At 43.4% G+C, this 27,291-nt stretch overlaps 2 protein-coding genes across 9 annotated transcripts in view; one reads left to right on the top strand and one right to left on the bottom strand.

Annotated features, from left to right (window-relative positions):
* Positions 1 to 21,446, top strand: part of LOC114051930 (DNA-directed RNA polymerase III subunit RPC5) — a 32,970-nt gene extending 11,524 nt beyond the window's left edge. For 3 of the 6 annotated variants that reach the window (XM_027874342.1, XM_027874343.1, XM_027874344.1), the window contains exons 7-22: positions 463 to 545; positions 1,304 to 1,411; positions 2,331 to 2,380; positions 3,640 to 3,759; positions 7,073 to 7,158; positions 7,526 to 7,570; positions 7,681 to 7,772; positions 8,309 to 8,429; positions 8,891 to 8,972; positions 10,232 to 10,291; positions 11,026 to 11,183; positions 11,791 to 11,852; positions 12,867 to 13,387; positions 15,853 to 15,930; positions 17,372 to 17,497; positions 18,292 to 21,446. In XM_027874342.1, coding sequence (XP_027730143.1) covers positions 463 to 545; positions 1,304 to 1,411; positions 2,331 to 2,380; positions 3,640 to 3,759; positions 7,073 to 7,158; positions 7,526 to 7,570; positions 7,681 to 7,772; positions 8,309 to 8,429; positions 8,891 to 8,972; positions 10,232 to 10,291; positions 11,026 to 11,183; positions 11,791 to 11,852; positions 12,867 to 13,387; positions 15,853 to 15,930; positions 17,372 to 17,497; positions 18,292 to 18,348 — 1,849 coding nt within the window. In that variant the 3' untranslated portion in view covers positions 18,349 to 21,446. Of the gene's footprint in view, positions 1 to 443; positions 546 to 1,303; positions 1,412 to 2,330; positions 2,381 to 3,639; positions 3,760 to 7,072; positions 7,159 to 7,525; positions 7,571 to 7,680; positions 7,773 to 8,308; positions 8,430 to 8,890; positions 8,973 to 10,231; positions 10,292 to 11,025; positions 11,184 to 11,790; positions 11,853 to 12,866; positions 13,388 to 15,852; positions 15,931 to 17,371; positions 17,498 to 18,291 lie in introns of all 6 variants that reach the window. The other 3 variants (XM_027874345.1, XM_027874346.1, XM_027874347.1) reach the window with 3 other exon arrangements.
* A 137-nt stretch (positions 21,447 to 21,583) lies between these two features.
* LOC114051931 (cerebellar degeneration-related protein 2-like) overlaps positions 21,584 to 27,291 on the bottom strand; it is a 36,329-nt gene continuing 30,621 nt past the window's right edge. For all 3 annotated transcript variants that reach the window (XM_027874349.1, XM_027874351.1, XM_027874350.1), the window contains 3 exons: positions 26,995 to 27,143; positions 26,544 to 26,708; positions 21,584 to 23,554 (listed from right to left, as the gene is read on the bottom strand). In XM_027874349.1, the coding sequence (XP_027730150.1) occupies positions 22,702 to 23,554; positions 26,544 to 26,708; positions 26,995 to 27,143 (1,167 nt within the window). In that variant the 3' untranslated portion in view covers positions 21,584 to 22,701. The remainder of the gene's footprint in view (positions 23,555 to 26,543; positions 26,709 to 26,994; positions 27,144 to 27,291) is intronic.

The following is a 27,291-nucleotide window of genomic DNA, read 5'->3' as shown; positions in this document are numbered from 1 at the left end:
GATTGCCCTCTGCTTCTTTGGCTTCATGATTTTCCCAGGAGGCTGCTCTGAAGCTTCATGGGCTCCCTTCAAATCTCTAGACCAAACTTTTTCAGTGTAGGCTCCTTTTAGGTGGCCCACCTGCCTTCTGAACAATGCCCACCAAATCAGCACTTCATTTCTTAGTCCTGTCTCTGACACTTGTTAGCTATGTAACCCCAGGGAAGTCACTGAAGTCTTTCTACTTCCTAGGATTGTCGTGAGGACCAAATAAGATAATGTATGTAAGATCCCAAACCTTAACATCCGCATAAATACCGGCAATTATTATGCTTGGCCACAAGACTGGATTCTGTAGGGATTGAGAAGGGGGCAGGTCACTTCCTTATAGAGAATTCTCCTATCCTGAGCAAGGAAAGTTCTTGTCCTCCCTGCTTTTCCCATCTTCCACTCTTTAACCATAGGTTCCTGCTGTATTTCCAGGAAGTTGATGGACAAACAGACGTTCTGTTCTTCACAGACCACAAGCAACACCTCCCGCTATGCTGCTGCTCTCTACAGAAAAGGTGATTGGGGTTGGAAGCTGTTTCCTGGGCAGGGAGTAGGGGGAAGGAGGGAAGAAGTCTTTGTCCTGTAGACAGAGGAGTTTACCCATCAGATCAGGTCCCATAAAAGCTTTTTGATTTGTATCTGGTTCAAATCTCTTTCAGAAGTTTAGATATTAGCAAGATACGTCTGATTCGTCTCAAGAGCTCCTTTCTAATTTGACTCCTTGAATAAAGAACATATATTTGCCCCTAACTAAGTATAGGACTTTAAACTTCTCTCTGAGGTTCACAGTGCTAATAAAGGAAAAATGAAGGGGTTGGAACCAGCTGATCTGCTAGGGTCCTTTCTGCTATAACATCTTGTGATTATGTGGTCCTCCTAAGGACCCAGCTTTTTAAACCCACCTACAAGCAGACTCATTCAGTCAGCTAACCAGTGCTTGTGGATTGCACACATACCCTGTGACCATCCCTGCTCCTTGGACAGGCTGCCCTGAGAAGTCAGGGTCAGACCTGCTATGAGAATCCCTTTTCTTAGCTCAGCCCTTCCTTGATTGAGCAGGGGAAAAAATGAGGATCTAGAACAGGTTAGTTCCAAGGGAGGGAGTGGTCCAGGGATTGGAGTCTGGGAAGTTGGCTTTAGCTTCACCTTCAGCCAGTGCAGGGAGCTTGCTCTGCGTGTCCTGTATGAGGTTCCCTAGACCTGACCTTGGGAGTGGTTTGGGGAGGAGGCCAGTCCCTAGAGAGCCCTGGGAGAGTCCCTCTTCCTCTGCCAGGCGAACTTCACTTGACTCCTCTGCACGGCATCCTGCAGCTGCGGCCCAGCTTCTCCTACCTGGATAAAGCCGATGCCAAGCACCGAGAGAGAGAGGCAGCCAATGAAGGTGAACACTCCTTTTCCTACCTCTCCTCTATAAGATGGGCTGCAGGGCCCTGGAAACCTGAGCATCACATGGGAGAATCAAGAACTTGCTTGGGGGAGGGTAGAAGTCACTGGGGAAAAACAGGAGGAAAAAAAATGAAGAAATAGCCGCGTAATGTTGCAGTGGGCTCTTGGTTGTTCAGAAGCTGATGATATAATTTGTTTTTGTTTTTAACCTATCCTGCTAAATGGTGTAGTGACTTTGTATGGACCTGGGGTCAAGAATTCCTGAGTTCAAATAGAACCTGAGACACTCACTAGTTATGTGACTCTAGGCAAGTCACTTAACCTGTCTACCTCCGTTTCTTCATCTATAAATTGGGGAGAATCATAGCACCTACTTCCCAGGATTGTTGTGAGGATCCAATGAGATAATATTTGTAAAGCACTTTGTATACCTTAAAGTGCTACACAAATATCATTATTATTCAAGATTGTAATACTACTATTTGCTTTTGATTTGGGCCTGTCATTTAGCCTCCCTTGCCCCAGTATTGGCAGTGTCAGCCCATTGAAAATCATGAACCGATTCCTTACCAGGGATTATAGCCCAGTGTCAAGAGCATTGAACTGAGCGAAGTGGCCTGAGTTCTGATCCTGGTACTGCCTATAACTTTCAGTCTGACCAAAGACCTCTTTGGTCTCCAATTTCTTAATCTCCAAATTGCAGAGTGCTAAATCATTTCCCAACTGGTTTTGTGCAATAGGAAGAGGTGTTTTTCCTTCTGAATGAAGTGTATCAGAAATCCGTATTATATGATGGTTACGTTGCCTAGGACATTGCCTTGCCCTTAGTAGACATTTAGCAAATGCTTGGAAGATTGGATCAGCTCTTTAAGGTCCTTTCCAGCTCTAATATTCTATGATTCTTCTTTTTGCAGCTGGGGACTCTTCTCAGGATGAAGCTGAAGAAGATATCAAGCAAATTACGGTACTTCCGAGGCCTCAGGGCTGCTGGGACTCCTGTAGGGCCCGATTGTAGCAGAATCAGGGAGAGGATTGCGGGTCTGTAAAAAATGAAGTCCAACAGAAAGAATTTGGGACTGGAAGAAGACTTCTAACTTGCTGGGTCACCCAGAATGAATCCCTTGATCTTTTTAAAAATCAAGGCTTCTTAACCTTTTCTGTCCTAGACTCTTCTGGCAGTCTGAAGCCTATGGACCCCTTCTCAGAAGAATGTTTTTAAATGCATTAAATAAAATGCAACGAAATAACAAAGGAAACAATTATTAAAGTACAGTTATCAAACTGTTATATCAAAAGTACAGTTATCAGGATTTTTTTTAACCTAAGTTCATGGACCTCAGGTTAAGAATCCCTGTTCTAGTTTAACTTCAGTTATTTTCAGCTGTGAAAGGTGCCATGCTAACAGTACCATGCTCTATCTCTGCCACATGGGTGAGATCCTGAGGGTAAATTGAGAGTAAGTTAGAGGAAAAGTTGGTCAGCAGTCCAGCATTGAGCTCCTGGCACGCAGGGCCACATGACAGATGTTTATTGGTCTTTGTCACTTTGAGCTGTTTACTTCTCTCTAAACTTCATTTCGCATATATTTTAAAGGAGAATAATAATACTTCTGGTTCTGCTCACTTCACTCAGCATCCGTTCATATCAGTCTGCCTCACAGGGCTGTCATGAGGACCAAGGGAGGCTTTGACTTTGCAGCACCATAGAAATGCGACTGCTTCTGTTATTGGGCACGTGTTGGTGTAATTTAAAAGATAGGCAGAGATATCTTTTCACAGGCCTTGGACTTCTAGAGCTGGTAGAACCTTAGGACTTAGCTAGTTTAATCCTCTTGTGCAGATGAGAAAACTGATTTACCCACAGTCCCAGGCAAGGTGTAGTGTAACAGTTGGGAGCTGAACAGGGTTCTGTGGACTCTTTCCCCTACATAACACTGCCCCTGTCCTTAAGTTCGTGGTCTAATTGAGGAGATATTTTCTATTAGATCATGTAGTTGACTGCGTGTCTACATGTTTTGAAGAGAAAGAGTGGGCTGTGGTGGCTGATGAGAGAGTGGGCTTAGTTGTAAAATTTTCTGGGCAGAGATAGGCTTTGAATTGTATTATTAATACAAGGAAGGAAAAGCAAGGAAAAGCAAGTGGCAAGCAGGTTTATACAAGTCACTGAGGGATTTGTGCCAGGACTTACAGCCTTTGCAATGCACTCTTTCCTTCCCTATCACAGGTGCGTTTCTCTCGACCAGAGTCAGAACAGGCTCGCCAGCGGCGAGTTCAGTCTTATGAATTTCTCCAGAAGAAGCATGCAGAAGAGCCATGGGTGCACCTACACTACTATGGCCTGCGGGTGAGGACTCTGTAGATGTTTGGGTAAAAGAGGGTAAAAGAGGGCTCCATGGAAAGGGTCCAAGCTTACAATTAGAAGTGAGTCAAGGGCTCACCTGGCCAGCTGTGAGGGCCCTGCTTGCAGTCCAGTCCTTTGGTTTATGTTCTGACTGTCAGAGAACTGTCACTGATCTATGATGTGACTCAGTTTCTCTGAGGATCATTTCTGCTACATAGGATTCTAGGGTGGGAATCACAGTATGTCTGGACAATGAAAGGAGGGCTGAATTTGGTGTCAGAACAGTGGGTGCAAATTCTGGCTCTGCCACTCATTACTACTTCAGCCTTCAGAAAGTCATTTAACTCCTCTTAACTCCTCAGCCTCTTTATCTATAAAATTGAGGAGGTTGGACTACATGTTTATTCTGTGATCCTGTGATTTTAGAGAAGAGGTTGGATATAAGTGCTCTCTTGTATTGAAGAAGAGAGCAATGGTTGTCAGTGTTTCAAAAATGGTCCACAAAGGTTTTGATCCATTGTTTTTTTTCTTTTTCTTTTTTTAATTAATTTATTTTTAGTTTTCAACAATCACTTCCATAAGCTTTTGAGTTTTAAACTTTTCTCCCCCTCCCTCCCCAAGACAGCATGCAATCTGATATAGGCTCTACATATACATTCCTATTAAACATTTTCACATTAGTCATGTTGTAAGGAAGAATTAGAACCGATAGGAGGAACCACAAGAAAGAGGAAACAAAACAAAACAGAAGGAAAAAAAAGAGCAAATAGTATGCTTTGATCTGCATTCCAACTCCATAGTTCTTTCTCTGAATGTGGATAGCATTTTCCATCATGAGACTTTTGGAGATGTCTTAGATCCTTGCATTACTGAGAAGAGTTAAGTCTATCAAAGTTAGTCATCGCACAATGTGGCTATTATTGTGTACAATATTCTCCAGGTTCTGCTCATTTCGCTCAGCGTCAGTCCATACAAATCTTTTCAGGGCTGTTTTTTTTTGTGAGGTAGTCAGGGTTAAGTGACTTGCACAGGGTCACACAGCTGGTAAGTGTCAAGTGTCTGAGGCCAGATTTGAACTCAGGCTCTACTGACTCCAAGGCTGGAGCTCTATCCATTACTTCACCTAGCTGCCCCTTTAAAATTACCTTAACTGGCTTTTTGTTTTGTTTTGTTTTTGTGCTAGGCAATGGGGTTAAGTGACTTGCCCAGGGTCACAGAGCTAATATGTGTCAAGTGTCTGAGGCTGGATTTGAACTCAGATCCTCCTGACTCCAGGGTCAGTGCTCTATCCACTGTGCCACCCAGCTGCCCTTTCCAGGTTTTTCTGAAGTCTGCCTGCTCATCATTTCTTATGGCATAATAGTATTCCATTACATTCATATAGCACAACTTGTTCAGCCATTTCCCAATTCCTCAATTTCCAATTCTTTGCCACCACAGAAAGAGCTGCTATAAATATTTTTGTACATGTGGGTCCTTTTCCCATTTTTATGATCTCTTTGGGATGCAGCCCTAGAAGTGGTATTGCTGGGTCAAAGGGTATGCACATTTTTATAGCCCTTTGGGCATAGTTCCAAATTGCTCTCCAAAATGATTGGATCATTTCACAACTCCACCAACAATGTATTAGTCTTTCAGTTTTCCTATATCTTCTCCAGCATTTATCATTTTCCTGTTTTTTATGTTGGCCAATCTGATAGGTGTGATGTGGTACCTCAGAGTTGTTTTGATTTGCATTTCTCTAATCAATAGTGATTTAGAGCATTTTTTCACATGACTATGGATAGCTTTAATTTCTTCCTCTGAAAACTTCCTGTTCGTATCCTTTGACCATTTATCAATTGGGGAATGACTTATATTCTTAGAAATTTGACTCAGTTCTCTATGTATATGAGAAATGAGACCTTTATCAGAGATACTCGTTGCAAAAATTTTTTCCCAGTTTTCTACTTCTCTCCTAATCTTGGTTGCATTGGCTTTATTTGTGTAAAAACTTTTCAGTTTAGTGTAATCAGAATTATCTGTTTTGGGGGGCAGCTAGGTGGCGCAGTGGATAGAGCACCAGCCCTGAAGTCAGGAGGACCTGACTTCAAATGTGGCCTCAGACCAAACACTTGACACTTACTATCTGTGTGACCCTGGGCAAGTCACTTAACCCCAATTGCCTTAAAAAAAATAAAAAATTAAAAAAAATGTATCCGAGAATTATCTGTTTTGCATTTCATAATGTTCTGTCTCTTGTTTGGTCATAAATTCTTCTGTTGTCCATAGATCTGACAGGGCAAACTATTCCTTGCTCTCTCTTTTTGCTTATAGTATCAGCCTTTATATCGAAATCATGTGCCCATTTTGACTTTATTTTGGTATATGGTATAAGATGTTGGTCTCTGCCTAATTTAGACAGAGTAATTTTAGAGCATGAGATATTTCATTGGAGAGACAGGTTAGGAGAATGAGTGAATGATAAAACTTTTCTTAAGTGTTTACCAGGGGATTTATTTCCTGGAGATACAAATATAAAAGCAAATACTTCCTCTCCAACACATCCAGGGAACTAGTTGCTAGGGAGGGGCACTTTTTTCTGTGAAGTTACAGAGATGGTAGTTGGGTCTTTAGGGGAGTTGATTAGCACACCATCCAGGAATGAGGACAGAATTGATTTGATCATGATGTCTGGTTCCAGAATTGGAGAGGGGCAAGGGGACGACTTGGGAAGGAAAAGGTACAGCCATGAGACTGAGCTGTCTGGAGAGTAGGAAGTAAGAGTGAAGTATGGTGGCTTAGGCTTTCCTCAAATACTGGGCCAGAAGAGAGCCCCAAATCAGAATGGTTTGAGGCCCTGTGGCAGAAATTCCTGCATGGTGGCAAGACAGATGAATGAATGAAGCAGCACTTATTAAGTATTCATGTGCAAAAAACATGGTGCTGCATACTAGGGCGACTGTGGAACAGGAAAAGGACTTTGTCTGGGTCTCCTGGCCACTTGGGTATGGGTGTGGAGAGAAAAGGAGGTGCCATCATGCCCTTTCTGGAAAATACAGGTAGATTTTGGGAGTGATATATCAATATGGTGACCCATCTTCATGTCATATATGCTTTGTGGACCTCTAGTGTAGACAGAGGTCTGACATTGTGGGGGCTTTCATGGTCTCTTAGTGACTTCAAGAATTGTAAGCAGAATCTCAGGCTCAGACCTCGTGGAGTGTCCTCATCCCCACCCCACTTCCTTAAAAAAATAAATTCTGGGCCCGGAAGTCTTAACTTGGATCTTCTCTAGGGGTATGTTAAGGCTTAGCCTGTCTGTTGTGCTCTCCAGGACAGCCGATCTGAGCATGAACGCCAGTATCTTCTGTGCCAGGGCCCTGGGATCTCAGAGAACACAGAGCTCGTTAAATCTCCAAGGTGAGATCTCCCTCTGCCAGAGTGAAAAAGGAGTAAGTCAGGCTGACATGTGGGAAAAAGTTCTAGCTCAGATCTCCTATGGTACAACTTCCCCAGGAGATACATCCTGTGAGGGCAGCATCTCTCCGTACTCCTGCCACCATGGATTTTTACAGGGCAGGCAGGGTACATGGTCTCTTCCAGGCCGTGGGACGGGGAAACTCGGGTGGCTCATATTTTGGACAGTCCGATTGTTACATTTTACTTTTGGTCCTGAGCTTGTGCCTTCGATGGCAAACTGTCTTGTGTTTTTATGGTTTGGGAGGGAAGAGAGGAGGGGGAAAACCCTTGGAGTTATTTCTCACTGTCTGTGGTTTTCTGTTCACAGTGAGTACTTGATGATGTTAATGCCTCCGAACATCGAGGAAGAGAAGTGAGTACCCCTGTGCCTGAACTGTGGTTCTGATGCAGCATGACCTGTGATATATCAGGGCTGCCCATGGCTTGGCATATCTCTAAAAGATCTTGTTATTTCCCCCTTAGAGAAAAACCTATGGCTCCCAGCAATGTCCTGTCGATGGCGCAGCTGAGGACTCTGCCTTTGGCAGATCAGATTAAGATACTGATGAAGAATGGTTCGTGCCCTCCCACCACCCTCTTTCTGACCCCCGTCCTCACAGCATAGGAGGTTATGTCTGTATTTCGTTGTTCTTCCTCACCAACCTGTTCGTTGCCCATGCTAGTTCCCAACTCTGGGCCCCTGAGGAGTCATCAAAACAAGTATAGTCTGTCTGATTTTTGGGTCCCCGACACCAGACTCCATAGGCTCTGAAAACTAAAAGACCTGGAAGAGCCTGAGCTCTCTAGGCTGGAAGGCTGACCTCCCTGGCTCATTGTCGGTGAATGTGGACACTGGGGGTTGTATAGGAGACCTTCGCAGGTGCTGGAAACTTTCTGGTCTAAGACCCAGAGAGAGGCAGCCTGGAAGACCTAGGTTCGAGTCCCTTGCCTGATGCACTGGCTGGTTCCTTTTTGGCTTGATGAACTTGTGTTGGTAGATCAAAGTCCATAGACATAAAGCCTTCCCTTTGGGTTTCCATTTTGGGGAGCTGTGCACTATCCAGGGTTCCTGGCTGGCTGCTTTATGGAACCCTTTGTCTTCTTGTCTCAGTGAAGGTCATGCCTTTTGCCAACCTGATGAGCCTGCTGGGCTTAGGAACCGACTCAACGTCTGTTCTGCGCTGCATCCAGCAGGTGGCGATGCTGGTGCAGGGAAACTGGGTTGTGAAGAGGTATGTTTGTTTGTTCATGTAACAAGTGCGTATTTATGTTGTGTCCTCTTGGGCTATACAGTGGGGTCCAGAGGAAGAGGCGAGAATGACTATCTGCGATGCTGATAACCTGTGCTATTAGGAAGTGAATTACCCTGAGCTATTGAGCAAGGTCCAGTGGTCTGCCAAGTATCCAGCAGTCCTAGGGCTTGAGAGTCCCACAGGAAATGAAAGGGTTTGGGGGGAAGAGGAATCTCAGTTCTACCTGCTCGCCTGGTATATCCTCCATCCCAAGTAAATAGTTTCCAGACTGGGATGAGGAGCCAGGGGCTGGCCAAGATGTAGCGAAGAGGGTGTTGTCCTATCTCAGATGGGGTGGTCTGGAGCTAGGATGAACGTGGCTGTTTGCTAGTCCTGGTCTCAGGCATCCCCTTGCCTTGGATTCCTGTGACATCTGCTGCCATTTGGTTTCTTGTTGGCAGTGACATCCTGTACCCAAAGGACAGCTCCAGTCCTCACAGTGGGGTGCCTGCGGAAGTACTCTGTAGGGGTCGGGACTTTGTTGTAAGTAACAGAGGGGAAGATTGGCAAAAAGAGAGCTGATGTGGAGCCTCTCTTGGAAGAGCTGGGTTTCTCCTGTGCACTGCCCCTGGGCTAGAAGGGGCAAACCTATATTTCAGGTTCACTGTCCTCTACTTGGATGGTCCTCGCTAATCCTGGAACTTCCTTCACTGGCCTTTACTTCACTTATTCTGGGCCCCATTTTTATTCCAGAGCAGGAATTCTTAAGTTTTTTTTGTGTCAGGGACCCCTTTGGCAGTCTCGCAAAGCCTTGGGATGCAAAAGAAACCAATTACATTGAAATATAGTTACCAAATTATTCACCACTTTCATGAACCTAAGGTTATGAATCTCTGTAGTAGAGAAATTCATACTGATGGATTGATCCTTTCTCCCCCACCTCCTACTAAAAAAGTATATTTGACTTTATATAGCAATTTATAGTTGTGCTTTACCTACTTTATCTTGCTTGATTTCCCCTACAAACCTTTGAGTTGATTACGGGGCTATTGCCCCATTTTACAGATGTGGCAACTAGGTTGCATAGAGAGTAAGTGACAGAGCTGAGACTTCACCCCAGGTTTCTGCTTCTGTCCGTTGTACTTTTTGCCCTCACCACACTGTTTCACCCAGGTTATGGATTGGTTTAACTCAGGACTCACTCTCAAGCAGGCTGAAGCAAGGCTTTGGGTTGGTAGCAAGTGGAGAGGTGGGAATGGACAGGCAGGGAGAAAGAAATGTGAGAGTTAAAAGATGGGCCTTATTTGTGCCTTTTAAGAATGCTACTTGCCTTTGAAATTACTTACTCTATGTTCAGCCCCTTCTGGAATTCTCATTAAAGAAGAATTCTAGGGGTGGAGGTGGGGCAGGGTGAGTTACTGATCTGGATGCAAGTCCTCTTAGGTGGAGTTTGGGGTTGAGCGGAGTGGTGATAGAAGGGGAGATGGCTCCCACCCTTACACTCCCAGCCACCATAAGGACACCTCTTGTCAATATCAATGATATGGAGAGCTTAGAGTGATATAGATATGAAAGGGAAGCTTCTGGTAGTTGGGGATGCTGTGGGCTGTGTTTTTACTATGGTTTGTAGAAGACTTTCTGGCATCCATTCTTCAAAGGAGACCAGAAGCATGCCTCCCTCTTGTCCCCGAGGGCTCTCTGTGCAGCCCTCTGGGTATTGGGGAGCTGTGTTTTTGTCTCTGCTTGGTAGCCTTCGCAGAGCTCGTAGGACATATGGAAGCCCTTGTCTTTCTTTTCCCCAGATGTGGAAGTTCACACAGAGCCGCTGGGTAGTAAGGAAAGAGGTGGCAACAGTTACAAAAGTAAGTGTTTGTTTCCTAAGCCGCGGTGGGCCCCCACCCCCAGATTTGGGCCCAAGCAGTGGGAGAAAGGAAGAAGGGGAGCACTAGGCTAGACAGGTAACCAGAGATCTGACTATTCCTTCCCTCTTGGGAGGCAAGTAGAGATGACCCCACCTTGGGTCAGCTGCCCATGGAACTAGTGACAGGATCCCTGAGATGGTAGTCATCATAAGACTCATAGACTTTTTATGTGGTTTAAGGTTTGTAAAGTACTTGACATGCATTATCACATAATTTTCACATCTATATGATAATGTTATGATAATGATTATCCCTAATTTGCAAGTTAGGAAACTGATCCTCAGGGAACTTAAGCATTTGTTCAGGGTCACACTGCTAATAAATGTCTGAGCAGTATTTGGTGGGTCTGTCTCACTCGCTTCATCCCTTTTACCTCATGGCTTCTTTTCATCTCGGTCAGCCTATTTTTTTTTTTTTTTTAAATTTTGCTAGGCAGTGGGGTTAAGTGACTTGCTTGTGTCGAAGGCCTCAGTCAGCCTATTCTTGAGGCTCTCCCTTAAGGCTGTTAGAGCAATCTGGGGAAAGAGAGGGGGAATCAGTATGGTTTACTCAGGGAAAAGCACCAGTTAACAAAAGACTTCAGGGATCTAAGGTAGTGGGCTAATTAAGCCCATCCAGAGGCTAAATCTGGTATCCCAGCTTTTCTCCAAATCCGTTGTGCCTTTGGGTCCCAGCTCTGTGCAGAGGATGTGAAGGACTTTCTGGAGCACATGGCTGTGGTGAGGATCAACAAGGGCTGGGAGTTCTTGCTCCCTTATGATGAGGACTTCATCAAAAAGCATCCAGATGTTGTCCAGCGGCAACATATGCTGTGGATGGGCATCCAGGCTAAGTAAGTTACACTTGCTAAGAGTGGTGGTAATGCTGGTGGGGGGTGGGAGGCCAGCAGAATGTGCAGGAATACATACACATCCTCCTCCCTGCTAAAGGAAAACCTGCTGATCCCTGCTGCTCAAGTGACAGCTTCATGGTCCAGGGGCAGGATAAACCATTTGTGCACCTAGAACCAAGGTCCAGACCTTGTATTTTCCCATAATGGTGATGTTAGAGGAGGTATTGGCTGAGGGATGAGGGAGTAGGGAGCTTGAAAGTTAAGAAGCCCTGGCTTTTGGAGAGGAACTAAAGGGAATGGACTGGGGGACTCGGGGTTGGAAGTTGGGAGGAAGATGGGCACAGAATGGAGAAAGAGTAGGAAGGTGTAGGGCAGAGGACTGCAGGGAAAAGGCAAGCAGGAGAGGCTGACATGAGTGGCCCAAGCGATTTAGGGAGGGGTGGGGAGGGTGGTTGGGACACTACTGTTGGAAGTTAGAGGCTCCTTTTTTCTGGATAACCTGAGGAATTTATTAGGAGTCTGAGGGTCGTAGCACCTCTGCTTAAGAGATGAGAGAAGCTTTAAGCAAAAAGGTCTTTTTTAACCTGGTGCTTTTTTCCCATTTCAGGTTAGAGAAAGTCTATAGTCTTCTAAAAGAGACTGTGCCAAAGACTGCAGAAGGACAATCAGGTTTGTTTGGAGGAGATAGAGACAGGGATCTGGGCTGAGACTGTGAGGTTGTGGACTGGTTTGGGAGGAGGGATGTGGAAGAGGTAATTCCCAAAGGCCTTTGTTCCTGATGCTTGATGCTACGTGGGCAGTGCTTGGGGAAGGTTTTGACCTGTTACTTTTCTCCTGCTTTTTTTTCCTTGTCCCTTCTGCCTCCTCTGGGAGGGGAATCTGAATCTCTTGGCTGCTAACCTAGGTTCGGCATGAAAATTGAGTTGAGGGCCTGGCCAGAAGCCAGGGCCCAGATCCCAGTACACAGAGAAGGCTTGGCATGTGAATAGTGAAATGGATCAGTACCCTCTCTCCTGCCTTCCTTTAGAGGGGTTGGCCAGGATTGTGTCGGCAGACTGTCCTGTAGACACAATACAGTGCAAGTGGCATTCAGGATTGTAGACCCTTGTAGAAGCTGGAAGGGGCTTCAGACACCATCTAGTCCCATTACAGATGAGGGAACTGAGGCCTTGGGAGGTCAGGTGTCTCCCAGGTCACACAAGTAGAAATCTGAACTTCCACAGTCAGTGCTCTTTGTCCTCTCCCTCTCCCCACAACTTGGGAACTGTGTTGGTTTTTTGTTGTTTTTTTTTTTTCCTGTCACTGTTGCTGGCAGCAGCTGGCTTACACTGGCTTAAGTGGCAGAGGCCTTTGTAGCTGTGAAGGCTAAGAAGGGCTAGACACACCCGACCTCCAGCCCTCACTCTCTCTCACCGAGTATTTATTTCCTGGGAGCTTGTAGAATTCCATTGGATTTAATTTTATTACTATTTGGGAAATGCTGAGAAATGACCCTTCCTTTGTACTACATTCAAGCTATCTATCCCCTCAGCCTTCTCCCCTGCAGCCAACTCTCACTCTGGGACAGTTTTTTCAAATGAATTTGTAATTGAGTCAGAAGGGCTCAGCTTTTGGGCCTTGAAGTGCCCATCTCCTGAGACATGGGATTCTTCATTCTGAGCAGCAGCCTGTCTGTTCTTGTAGTGCCTGTTATGGTGGTCTCTGGGGATCAGCGAGTCCAAGCAGCCAAGGTCAAGGCCCAACAGAACCACCTGCTGCTGGAACGGGAATTGCAGGGGAAGAAGGAGCAGCTGCAGGCAATGCAGGCCTCATCTGGCGTGCACATCAAGGAGGAGCCAGTGAGTGAAGAGGAGGGGGAGGAAGAACAAGGTGACAAGGAGGAGGAGCCCATGGATACCTCGACCTGTGGCAGCCTCAGAAACAAGTTGGTCAATGGGCTCCCTGCTGTGCGAGCTGCTGGAGGTGACACCCTCAATGGGCACCCCCCAACGGGCTGTGGGGAAGCCCCTATGGCTCGGGAACTGAGGGCCTTTGTGGAGGCCACCTTTCAGAGGCAATTTGTGCTCACTCTAAGTGAACTGAAGCGCCTCTTCAACATGCACTTGGCCAGCCTGCCCCCTGGGCACACACTGTTCAGTGGCATTTCAGACAGGATGCTTCAAGACACAGTGCTGGCTGCTGGCTGCAAACAGATTTTGGTGCCTGTAAGTAACACTCCACAGTGGGGAGCAAGGGGCAGTGGATCTTACTGTTTAGGAGGGAGCATTTTTTTAGGCATGTATCTTGAGGAGAAGCAGCTGTGGCCTGGAGCTCTAGAGTTTCTCCAAGTGGTGTGCTGGCTGTCTGGTAGTTTTTGACCCTCCTTTTCTGCTGGCCCCATATTTGTGAGTGGCCTAGAACATGGACTCTGTTGGGCAGAAGGAGAGATGTTGGAGAAGTTGGTGTGGAGAGCCTGCCACCTAGATATGAAGAGTGGCAATTCCAGCTGGTGCAATGAATGGGGACTCTTAGGCCTCCACTGAACCACCCTGCTCGGGCCCTGAAGTAGCCCCCAGCATCCCATTGTTCCACTAGAAGTGTCATGGGGGGCTGCCCTGGCAGGGTAAAGTCAGTGTCTCACCAGCCCACAACACTCTTTCCAAGATCCCGTGGTAGACTGTGGTTGCTTTTTAAGGGCTAAACTAACCAACACAAACCCATTGTTTTTTCATGATTGGCTAAGTTTAGGGTATTTGAAGATTGGAATTAACCATGGCTCTCACATTTCAATAGAAATTTCTTCAGATAATTCTGTGAAATTGGTGTTTTATAGATATAGAAACCTGAGGGGATCTGACTTATTCAAGATTATCCAGCTATTTAGTGTCAGGGCTGGCACCCACACTCAGGGTGCCCGCAGTCACCATGATTCCAGCAGTTGCTCCACTGTACCAAGCTGCCTCTGTCATCTTACCAGAGCTTTGGTCTAACTGGCTGGCTATGGCCTCCATGTTGATTGGAAAATAGGAATAACTACTTATCTTTGGATTGTTCTATTTTTGGATGTTCATCCACCAAAATAACGATGATGATGATGATAACAATAATACATCTACAGGTGAAAGATGAGACTGGGGAACTTTTTTGTCTCCTGAATTTTTAAAGGACAACTGGGTGACAGTGGGTAGGGCACTGGGTTTGGAGACAGGAAAACCTAAGTTCAGATCTGGCCTCAGACACTTAGCTATGTGACTTGTGGGCAAGTCATTTAACCTCTATTTACCTCAGTTTCATCAACTGTAAAATGGGGATAGTAGTAGCATCTATTTCTCGGGGTTGCTGTGAGGATCTATTGAGATAATATTTGTAAAGTGCTTAACACTGTGCCTGGCACACACTTATATGTAATATGTGCTATATATAAATATACTATATAAATGCTGTTATCATCATCATTATTATTCCCCCTTGGTCAAAAAGATCTTTCTTTGATTCAGGATGAGTATCCCAGATAGGAGAATTGAGAATGGGACAAGGGGACTTCTATTTATCAAGCACACTAGTTGGGGACTGTGCTTTGTGGATGATTGTGGGCCCTGGTCTTCTGGACAGGCTGCCTTTCTCCTTCTGCTTGCTCCTGTCTCCCTATCAAACTGGTATAGGTAGAGGTGGGATAAAATAGGACTGTAGCTTTGACATCATTGGAGATGCTGATGCCAAGGTTAGGCAAATCTCAAGTGTTAAGCAATGTGGTAGTTGTAAAGACTCAAGCCTCTGTACGTGAGGGCTGAAAATTGGAGCAATGGTCTGCAAAGACTTTGCCACTGCCAACCCCAGAGGCTTGTCTTTCACTGGGCAGTCACAAAGGGACTGTGTCAGCTCCTTCAGCCATTCTCTAGGCTCTCTGGCAGAGAGCCAGGACCCAGTGCTCCTTAAGTGAGGCATAGGGGAAGCCTCATGTCTGGGGGATGAATACTGGGGCTCAAGAGAGATGTCTGTATTTCTTACCTGTTCCTAAGAGAGCACTTCAGGTTCCTTGTGGCCACTTCCTGTCCTTGCCAGCTGGATTGGGGGCAGGGACATTACCTTGTTCCCTTCTTTTTTTTTCTCTTTAGGAATTGGATCTGCAGAGAATGAATGGCTGTGTCAGGGAAGTAGGGAAATAAGTCCCTGTGTCAAATCCCTTCCTGTTAAGGAGCTCACAGTTTAGAAAGAGACAACATACAGTTATGTAGAAACAAGAAGATAGAGACAGAATAAATGGGAGATAATCAACATGGGGAAGGCATTAGGAAGATGGGGGAAGGCTTCTTGTGGAAGGCTGAGAGTCTCTTTAATTGAGACTCTAGTTGAGCTGTAGCAGGAGATGGAGATGAAGGAAAGAGAGTGATCCAGGCCTGGGGCAAGGCCAGTGAAAATGCATGGCCTTGTCAGTTGTAATGTTCTGAGAAACACCAAGGAGGCCAGTGCAACTGGATTGCAGAGAGAGGAATGAGGTGTGAGAAGACTGGAAAGGTAGGAATGGGCCAGGTCGCAAAGAGCTTTAAAAGCCTGACAGGATTTTGTGTTTGATTCCAGAGGTCATAGGGAGCCACTGGAGTTTATTGAATAGAGGGGTGAAATGGTTAGACCTGTGCTTTAGGAAAATCAAACCCAGTTCAAGCCCAGCTCACTTGTGTACCATCATTAGTTTCCCCCACAGACTGCTGCTTCTCCTGATGAGCAGAAGGTGTTTGCACTCTGGGAGTCTGGAGACATGAGTGATCAGGTAAAGGGACCTCTCAGGCCTTTTTCACTATTGCTAGCCTGTTGTGCTAGCAGCTAGGTGGAAAGAGGGTTTCTTTTTGGCCAAATTCTTGAGTGGGGTAGAGGTGGGAGGGAGGGGTAGGGGAGGGTGTCTACTTTAGCCATAGTTGGCCCCAGTAGGTGGAGGGAAAGGGGAAGGGCTGAACATACCTTAGGTTGTCCAGATGTACTTCACTTTCAGAAAATACAGACTTTAAAAAACATTCCTGGGCATGCATGGTGATTATTTGCATTACAAAGGAGTTATTTGACTTAGAAAAGGATTCACCACAGTTTTTGAGTTTTCAACAGCTGGCATTTTCATAACCATGACGGTCATGAGGTCCATGAGTTTACCCATAAGTCATAAGTTTATCATAGTGCTTTGAAAATAGGCTTAGACAAAACTGCTTTTTTGTGAACTGCTCTGACTGTTGCAGGAGCCCTGCTGAAGTGTGTAGCTGTGTTTCCCCAATGTTTTCTTCCATGTCCCACTCTTACAAGAAGGGATTTAAAAGAATACATTGACCTCTTCTTTATACATCATTGGTGCAAGCAGCATGATAAAGTGGACAGAGTGCTGGGCTTGGAATCAGGGAGAACTGAATTAAAATCCTACCTCTAACCTTAATATCTGTGACTCTGGGCAAGTCCTTTAATTTCTTTGTATCTCAGCCAACTCCCCAGGACTTATTAAGTCATAGATCAATTGTGATCTGTGTAGATTATTCCTGTGTTCGAGTAAGTTTTATTGATGCCCTTTGCTTTTACTCTGTAGTGAATTCCTGATGTGTCCTCCTTCCTCTTGCCCTTTGAACCCATCCTTATAACAACAACAACAACAAAAAGGAAAGCCAGCTAACACAGCTACTGTTAGTGTATGCAGTACATTTAGCATCTGTAGTCCCCATTTCACTTCCAAGAAGAGTGGCCTCTTTTTATTGTATTTTTTAAAAAATATTTATTTATTTTTAGTTTTCAACATTCACTTTTATAAGATTTTGAGTTCTAAATTTTCCCCCTCCCTCTCAATCTGACATAGGCTATACATGTGCAATCATGTTAAACATATTTCCACATTAAGAGTGACTTCTCTTTTTAAGAGAGCAGACCTAAGTGATTTGGGTTAGAAACAGCATTAATAGGAGGTACTTTGGCTCTCTCCCAGGCCTAAAGCAAGCTGAAGGCCAAGTGCAGGTCTCCCAGAGAGATCAGGTGGGCTTCAGGTCAGAGAGAGCTTAGCTATATTTCCCATCCCTCTTCAGAAGGAGGGCAGGAAGGACACCTTCCTGTGGAAGTGATCGTCTTCTGAACTCTTGGCTCATCCTGTCTCACATCCATGTCTATGAATTTCTTGTTTGGAAATTATTTTCCTTTCTCCAGAGTGAGCATTACAAATGATTGTGTTTTTGGTGCCACTTAAGCATCGACAGGTTTTACTTGAAATATTTTCCAAAAATTACCGGGTGCGTCGGAATCTGATCCAGACTCGACTAAATCAAGAATGTGGAGAAGACCTCAGCAAACAGGAGGTGGATAAAGTGTTAAAGGTAATAGCCCACTTTGGGGTGCATCAGATAAAAAGGTCCTTCCTACAGACAGGGGCATGTAAATTACAAAACGAACTGTTTTGAAAGAGTGCTAGTTGTGGAATTGAAGGACCTGTGTTTGATTTCCAGCAATGCTGTTTACTGTCTGTATGACCACATTCAAGGGAAGTGAAATGATGTGCCCTCAGGGTCTACAGCTGCTTTAGGATCCTTATTAGCCTCATAGACTTAGAGGCAAACTTGGTCAACTCCTTCATTTGATAGATGAAAGCAGTGAAGCTGAAAGGGTTGTCCAAAGTTATGCAGGTATTCTAAGTTGACGTTTTGAACCCAGGTCCTCTCTTAGCAGACAGAGTTGGGGTTAGAATTTAGTTGTCCTGACTCCCAGTCCAGAGTTCTGTCATATCAGTTAACCCTTGTGAGAAAAACATGCTTTACCTAGTAATTTAGATTTTTTAAAAATCATAGCATTCCTCAGAAGCATTGAAGTACAAAAAAACCCAAGTGTACTTTTCACATAGTCTTTTTTCCCCACAATATCCCTATATAGTTAGAATAGCCTTCATTTAGCTTTTTCTGTTTCATAAATGAAGAAACTTTAGGCTACCTGTAAAGAGATTTGTCAGCATGTCCATGTTGAGACTAGAACCCAGGTCTCCTGACTCCTAGCTGTTCATTAACCTCTATTGTTTAAGTATTTATTGGTGGCATCGTTCAGGACATCATGAATGTGGCTGAGTGAAGTTCATTGTAATAATTTCTCACATCTGATTTTTCCCCTCCCCTATTCCCAGGACTGCTGTGTAAGCTATGGAGGCATGTGGTACCTTAAAGGAACAGTGCAGTCCTGACAGTCATAGTGAACTGCTTAACCCCACAAATGTAGGCCAGAGGATGGATACCACAGTGAGCAGAGATGGAAGTAACACCTTGACTTGCTTCAGGGAACATGGGGCAGGATCTGATCTTCACGTGGCCACGGGGCATTGCACAAGCCAGTTATAGAGGTCGTCACATTCAGTTTGCATGGCCAGTTGGAGGCAGGAGTGCACCCAGGAGAAATCAGCCAGGATCCTCTTCCAGTATCATTTGGAATTCCTAATGTATTTTTGCTTCTCATTTGGTTCCATTCTAATAATAAAAAGAGTATATACTGATACAGGCGAGATGGAAAAAAATCATGGTTTAATATTTTATTTTGTAATTCAATGCCAACCAAGTTAAAAGTTCTGTTTACAAGATGAGAAAAGCTTGAGGTTTTTAATATTTAAAATGCCTAGAAGCTGATGCTTAGTTTTAGATTTTCTGTCTATAAAAGCATCTGCCAGTTCCATTAAACAAGCCAAATTGCAGTATAATACTGTTGGGTTTTTATAGCCATTTAAAAATTTTAAACAATGTTACTACCTTATGTAGCAACTTTCTCTTAATTGTTTACATAAAACAGCAGATAGAAAGAACAGACTTAGGACTTAAAAATTTATATATTCTTTTGACCTGTTTGCATGTCTATGCAAATAAAGGTAAGTCCTGGACAATATGTAAGTGTAGTTATCACAGTTTGTGATGTACAGATCTCTATTTTGTGTATTTTAAAAATAAATGCTAACACAAACTCTTGGCATCATTTTGGTGCCACATCTTTTTATGACAAAAGGAAAGCAATGTAACCAGCTCTTAAAGCAGTTGCACAAAAAGTGGAGAAAGCTCCTTAAATAGAAAGGAAAATGAGATTTTTATTGTAATGTCAAAACTAGAGGTATCCAAGCTCCAGTGAACAGGTTCTTTGTAGAGGCATTACCAGTTCATCATAGCCAATAGCTATGTGAGATGCTGGAAAATACACCTTTTTGCCTACATATAGGAAGGTACTCAATTGCCAGTCTGCCTTGTATGAAATCTGAGGGCATCCTTTGTTCACCCTCTCAACACCAACTACTTAGGTTGGAAAGCTTGGAAACTATGCAGAAATTCATTAGTTTTCAATAAAGGATCACACCCTACTTCAATGGGTGGCCCGCACTGCCAATTGAGTTAGTTACGAGACAATCAGAATCTTAGAATCTCAATCTCAGATTTGGGTACAGACTCTGGAGATTATTTTAGTCAACCTCTATCTGAACAGGTATCCTTTTCACAGCATCCCCGACAGTCTTCTGCCTAAAGACTTCTGGTGATGAGAACCCCTTCCCCTTTTAGTCAGTTCTTTTTCTAGAGGTAAAGTGTTTTGTAGTTTGTAAAAATACAAGTGATCATATTTTGTTAAAAATCAAAAGACCAAGATGAGAGATGGAGTTATAAGACTTTTAAAATAGCAGTTAACTAATTTGTTTAAACTACAACTAATAATAAAGTCCTTTAAGGACAGCCTCTGAAAAGAACACCCTGACTTTTGCCATGAGGAAGCTTCCTACTAGCTGAGAAACTTAAGCCATCATTGGATATAAGTGTGCAACTGGATCTAAATGTGGGAAAGTATATCTGTGGCTTCCAAAAAATGCACATTTGAATACAATGGATGATAGTGGATGACTTGGGAAGATGGAGAAGAGAATGATAGTGGGTGACAGAAAAAGCCAGTGATGATAACAATAAAACATTTGAATTGAAAGAAATGTAAGTCTTAAAAATATCTTATTCAAGTTTTTCACTGTATAGCTTCTCTTTCTTTTAAAGCGATCATATTTTAGGTGGGTAATCTGTATATGGGCAAATATATGAAAGATATGTAACGTTTAGCTTGGTTTGTCTCCAAAAAAAGTTATCTAATGGATTATATATTGGTCAACAAGGCAAAGTATCTCTTCTTGGTTTAGATAGGTATCTGGCTATGTAGCTTAGTAGACAGTAAGTACCAGGTTAATGGTTCCAACTTTTTAATCACCCATCGAAGATCATGAGAATAGACTATAGAAATAAGTTTATTAGGTATCTTAATACATTAGTCATATATATCCATCTCCTTTCCCATTGGGGTCAGTGAAAGGCACATACCTCAGATTTTGTCTTGTCAACTTTTTACACAATATACGTGATTCTGAAAATGTTCCACCCATATAAATATATATATCTAAATACATTGAATTATACAACTTGCATATCAAGGGAATTCTTATGTCCCAATTTCTTGATTGTAGATCTAAATTTTATTTTGTTTTTCTGAAAGTGAAGACACATGATTACCTTATTTTGGGTTCCTCTGGTGCTATTTTTAAGTTTGGGACTTAATGGGAGAGTCATGGGAGAGTCCATGACCTAAGGTAGTTCTGTTTGTTTAAAAAAATTCTGTTTTCTCTACCTTTTGAGCAGCAATGTGACACTAAGGAAAGGGATGGGGAAAACACTCATTGGTTGATATTTTAGTTAATCAGTAAGCACTTACTAGTTACCTATGCGCCAAGTACTGTTTGGGGTGCTAAGGATGTAATTATCAAGTGAGATTCTTGGTCTCTGGGAACTTGGCTTGCTATTGGGCTTGCCAGTAGGCCTAAAGTATCGATTTCCTTATCTGTGTCAAATGTGTGTGTGGGGGTGTGGGATTGAACTAGACTTCCCAGATCCTGTCCAGCTCTATTTAATGATCTTCCATAGTTTCTACTTGTATACCAGTGGGGTTTTAGGCAAAGAAAGGCAAATGATAGTGCTCCTTATAGTTAACTGTGAGCAACCTACAGAGACAACTTGATCTCCAAGCTTGATCATTTACAGGCTATTTTAAGAAATGGAATAAAAAGTACAGTGAAAACAGTGGCAGAGGTAAAATGTTAAGCTTAACTCCCAAGGATGGGGGGGTTTTCCACATGTGTCAGATGAAGTGAGCCTTTCTAGTGGTAAGTAGTGATACTACTTATATTTGCATACTACACCTTGCATCTGCAACAATGCAAAGTGCCAAACAATTGAGCATTTGTCTCTGCTAAATAAATGGTGGTTTAAACTTTGTTTCAAAGCAGCCGTGCAGTTCTTAATTCCTTATGAATTCTTCGTAAACATAATTTGCCATTTATTAAAGGGGGAGAATAGATTTGGGCAGTGGAACATCTTGAAGTTTGGTATGAGTAACAGACTTGTTGGTTCGTTTCCATAGATAGCTTTATTTTCAGAAAAATATTTACAGTAGTTCAGAACTGCAGTTCTTTTAAATAGTCTTAATTTATAAGAACGTATATAGGTCATGTGTAGATATACTTCCACGCTGGTAGAAACAAATACTGTTTAATAAGGAAACAGGAAATAAATTTTTACAACTTCTACAATTAGAGAGAAACATTGACAAAAATTCTAGGAATTGAGCAAGAGCTTATTTGGCCAGCCAGCCAACAAACCCCCATCTATTAAGACAGAACATACATAATAAACAAGTAGCTTCTACAAAGAACACCTTGGTCCTAACTCAAGCCTTAAGAACAATCCCCGTGCTCCTCCTCCCCCCTCCTCCCATTTTTCCTTTCCAAATGAGTTCTGAAAAACCTGCTCTTGAAAAGAGGTAGGTTACAAGAACAAATGTGAGGATAACTATTTCTCCACATTCATAGTACACAAAGTGTGCTTTGTGAATAACTTGCCCTCCTTTGGTTCTTTTTTGAGTGATGATGAGTAACTTGCCTTTAATGTTTAAAGCCAACTCTAAGTAATACCAGATGCAATCAAATTAGAAAATACAGTCTGCCCTATACAAATTACATTACCAAATGGCCTATTCTCTGGTACATTTTCCATATCTAATTCATGGTATTTTAAAAATCATGATTGTACCCTATACGCATTTCAGGACAGTTGTCTCAAACATTGACTTTTACCTGGTTTTTAAATGATCACGCTAAGCTACCTTGACCATGTGGCTGAGAATGACTTGCCCACTTAGAGTACCAGTGTTTCCAGACCCCACCCTCCCACCAGAAGTACACGTAACCCTTCTACACATACCCTGTTCAGCTTTTTGGAATATAAACTCCATTCAATCCCATGCACCAGCTCCTATTCTGCAGAGAGCAGGCTGGTTTTGTCATAGCTGCTGACCCTAATGGCTACTCTGCTTCCTCTCCTTGCTCCATGTATTTTCGGGGTCAGCAAAGAGGGAGACTTCATTTGCAACATTTACAGCGGCCACTGCATAACCTGGACCAACTATAAACTGTGGCTTGAAGTGGAGAGATGAGAAAAAAGGTGTAGCAGCAAGAGCTAGAGTACTAGAAAGAGGTTAGCTAAGAACGTGGTGAGCGAGACTGATACTTTGTTCTTTGATCGTCTATCTCTTGCTTAGTTCTCTTGATGCAACTAAAGATCTCCTTGAAGAGGGCTTTGTATTCTGGAGGAGGGGTGGTGGCAGAACTACTCGAGTCTGGAATGACGCTGGCCAGTTCCTGGCTGCTGGGAGCATCGGTGCTCCTCACATTCGAGGCTGGGGCAGGACCCCTACAAGTCTGCACAGCCTTATGTTTCAGGGAATCCTCCTCCTGCTGGCACTTCTTCAGCAGCTCTTCGTATTTGACCTTCAGAGCTCTGTACTGGGTGTCTACTTCATGTAACAGGGAAATACCTCTCTGCTTCATGGCCTCAGTTTTCCTAATGCAAGTCTCTTCGTGGCCCTTAACGATGTCACTCCCAGCCAGACTACTCAGGGCTATCTCACTGCTGCTGCGTTTGAGAGGCTTTTTGCTCTGCTCTGGCCCAGCTAGGAATATTTCCTCAAACAGGGTCTGGCTGGATTCTTTGACAGAAAGGAACAATGAATCTGGCACCAGGTTTTCAACACCATTCACAAACGGATGTTCTGTCTGTAGCATCTGCCGCATTTCTGCCACCTCCGCCTCCAGCTCCAGGGCCCTCACTCGGTAGGCTTCTGAGGCTCCCAGCTGCTGTTCCAGGTCACAGTTCTCCTTCAGTACCATCCCATACTCCTCCTCCATAGTCATTCTCTTCTTCCGCTCTAAGCTCAGCTGGGCCTGCAACATTGTGACCGTCTTTTTCAAGTTCTCATTTTCTTCTTCGTCAAGGGTTTGCTGGTTATGCATAGAGGTTATCTTCTCAGCAAATATGTGATCGTACACAAAGTGCCTGGGGGGAGAGGGAAACAATGCACAGAAATTATTAGGATTTTGTCTCCAGAACCATCAAGGGCTTACAATGAAGCTGCATGAGACTAGTGAGCAAATTAATACTCAAGTCTTTTAATCATAAACAATTATCTCAAAGGTGAAGAGCAGTATGTTAACTTACAGGGGAATTAAGTTGCAAATATTCCCCACTGTCACTTTCCTCTGCTTATTACAAGGTTGCTTATTAATAAGCAGCTAGGTGGCACAGGGGTTGGATGCTGGGCTTGGAGCCAGGAAGACCTAAGTTCAAATCCAGCCTCAAACATTTCCTAGCTGTGTGACCCTGGATAAGTCATTTAATGTCTGCCTACCTCAGTTTCCTCAACTGTAAAACAGGGAAAATAATAGCACCTCCCCCCAGGGTTGTGAGGTTCAAATGAGATAATATTTGTAAAGCACAGTGCCCGGCATATAGTAGGTGCTGAATAAATGCTTATTTCCTTATCTAAAGGCTAGGGTAACAGTCTTTCTCACTGAAGTTAAAACGGACTTAACTGTAGAGATGGGATGAGTGATATAAGACTAAAAGAAGGGTCTAAAAAAAGTGCTTCAATGATGGGTAAGATCCCTCCCTGAGAAAGAGGTGACCTGAGGCTAATAAGGAGAGAACTAAGGGGCTGAGAGAACAGACCTGGCAGCCTTCATAGGCCTTAGGAAAGAACAAAGAAGGCTCAGATAAGAGCTTTATCTACGTAGCCAGAGACTGGTATGGATTGAAAGAAGCTGTGGACAGCCTTAGACAAGACTCCTCAGAGCTGAAATATGGCCCCTTGGAGAACCCAGATACCCAAAACCCTCCCCCCCAAAAGAACCCCATAAGAATTAAGGTAACACCTCAGAGAATTAAAGTACTGGCAGTTCCCTAATGGTTCAGTCTCACAAAGATCACTGGAGTGCTACAGTAATCACATCTGCCAATTCTTTCTGTATGTTGGGGTATGCAGTTCATGTGGGCCTGGCAATTGGAAACCATAAAGGGTGGCAGTTTGCCAGTTTTATACTCTTTCCCAATATGAAAGTCATTTTCTCTGGCAGAGAAAAGCAAAGTAAGAGTTGACTGGCTGAACTTTCCCCCATTGTTCCATCTACCCCTACATAGCAGCCTGTTCTTGAGAAGATGTGCCAAATACAGGGGTGGGGTTGGCTATCAGACCCTTGTGATGACAGACAATCTTCCCCATATGCCTCAAAAGACTTCATTCTTTTAAGATACCACCATGCAACCAGTAACTTAGGTTCACAACTCTGGAGTCATCTTCTGTGCTTTCCTTCACCCTGCCCCCCAACCCATCCATGCACTTGCCAAGTCTTGTCAATTCTACTTCTCCTACGTCCTTCTCTTCATTCATACAACACCTCCCCTAGCTCAGACTCTCATCACCTCTCAACCGGGATTATCACAACAGCTTTCTACTTGGCCTCCTGGCTTCCAGTCTCTGTGCTCCAATCTATCTTCCACAAATTGCACACTGATGCTCCTAAAATGCAATTCTGATTACATCACTCTCTTACTCTTCAATGGGTTGGCATTTAAAGCCCTTTGCAGTCTAGCTCTTATCTAGCTTTCCAATCTTAGTTACTATTACTCACCTTTACCCACTCTCCCTTCTGGTTAAACCAGCCTGCTCAATATTTCTCATATTCATAATCTTCTATATCTGCTGATGTACAAGTGGTTGCCTCACGTATGGAATGCCCTCCCTCCTCACCACCTTGTCAGAATCACTAGCTTCTTTCAGACTACAGCTTAAGTCCTCCCACGTCCTGATTCCCTCGGGTGTCAGTGCACTTGAAATTACATTGTATACTCTTTGGATTTTACTGATCTGCATATCTTTTGTACTCTTCTTATAAAACATAGGCTACTTGAAGGCAGGGGCTCTCAATTTCATCATATCTCCAGCGCTAAATACGGTGCCTCACACACAGTAGGTGCTTCAATGTTTGTTGAACTGATACTATAAGACAATTTACTTCCAATATGATCTGGCTTGGTCACACTCACATATGGCTGTGATAAAGTTATGAGCCCACATCATTTGCTTCTACTCTGTCAAGGATCTACACTCAAATTTGAACTTGGAGGTAATTGTGACACCAGTTCCTATGGGATAACTTGGATAGGCATTCCTGAGGCCATAAATTACTTTATTCCCTTGGAAGAGCTAGCACAAACATTTACAATGTTTCCTGAGGGAACTCTAGGCCATCATGAATGCCTAATATATTGCTTAGTTCACAAATTGATACCTGAACTATATATACTCCCCCATATCTCTGGATCCCAGGTTAAAAGAACTTTAGTATTTCCTCTCCTGCTTGGGGTTTGGGAATACTTCCACCAGTATAGATGGATGCTTCTGAAGGCCCCAAGAAGGTTCCTACAGGCTCATATTTTACTAATTACTAACCATTTACTAATTACTAACTTCATCAGACAGAAGAATATTATAGCCAGTATCAATTTTCATAAAAAAGTAACTGTTTTCCATTATTTCAGAATTGCTATTTGCTCATCAGGAAACATTCTGCCTAATAAAATATCCATTTAATTAATCTTCTAATGTGAAAGCTCAAAAAACTTTCTTGTAGAAAATCTATCTTAAAATATTTTCAGATAAAAGAAGAATGTGTATCTGAACTAAAATGAAAGAAACAGTTTTCATGAAGTAATCACAAAGCCAGATTTATCTTCCTCAAATTTCTAGACCCAGGTGATGAGGGTTTATACTTAATTTCCATTAATGAAAGAACCCATCATTCATAAATGCAGAATCAAAGCTATTGCCTTGCTTCAGACTACTTGTGGTTTAAAAACTGTAACTTTTCCAAGAAAGATACATTTTGAAAAGTATACAATTTCTGCTCAACCGAAACCCTGACTTCACCAAGCACTGAAAAATGTTTTTGCTTGTAAATACAAAAGGAAGAGACTGGTAGCAGCTTACTTGCGTAGGTCATAAAGTTCCTTCAGACATGAGAAGCTGTGCACTGACTTTCGCTGCTCACATCTCTCCTGGCTCCCCCTCCCACCACTCGAGGTCTTCAGCTCCTCCATCTGGTTCTGGAGATGGTCAACATGGCTCTGCAGGCATTCGATTGTTTCAGTCAGACTGGAAAGAGAGAACATAGACCAATTACAGCTTGTTACATTCAATCAAGGGCATGACCCATGAAGAGAGATTAGTTACACTGAAAGTGGGATTTCTTAATTGGAAAGGACTTCTGTTTAACCCACTCTCCTTTATCCAGGGCAAAGAAAACAAGCTGAAATGTTACCACGTTATCACTTCAACGGACCACCCTTCACTCGTATCCTGTCCTAAGTCTACAGAGTAAGTCAAATAGCTCCGTGAGGTCTTCCTCAACTTCCATGACAAGAAACCATAGGAACCTTACCTCACAATCTTTTGCTGGGACGCCTTGCTGTCCGATACGAGCTTCTGATTTGTCTCTTCTAGCTCCCGTGCAGTGACATCCAGTTGTTCATAAACCTTTGCATGTTGTTCATTCATCTGTCGTAGGAGCTCCACTTGTTTGGTCAGGTACTACAAGGGAGGAATGATGAGGCTCTCTTACAAGCTTAACCAAGGAAAATATTATTGGCTTATTTATTGAAAAAGTTACTTTAAATACAAATGGAATAACTATAAAAGAGCACAGGACATCCTTGGGGTACCAAACTCTCCCAACTGT

The sequence above is a fragment of the Vombatus ursinus genome, unplaced genomic scaffold (genome assembly GCF_900497805.2).
Source record: "Vombatus ursinus unplaced genomic scaffold, bare-nosed wombat genome assembly UNPS02014807.1, whole genome shotgun sequence".
NCBI classification, from domain to species: domain Eukaryota; kingdom Metazoa; phylum Chordata; class Mammalia; order Diprotodontia; family Vombatidae; genus Vombatus; species Vombatus ursinus.
This window is presented reverse-complemented; position numbering and strand designations above follow the sequence as displayed.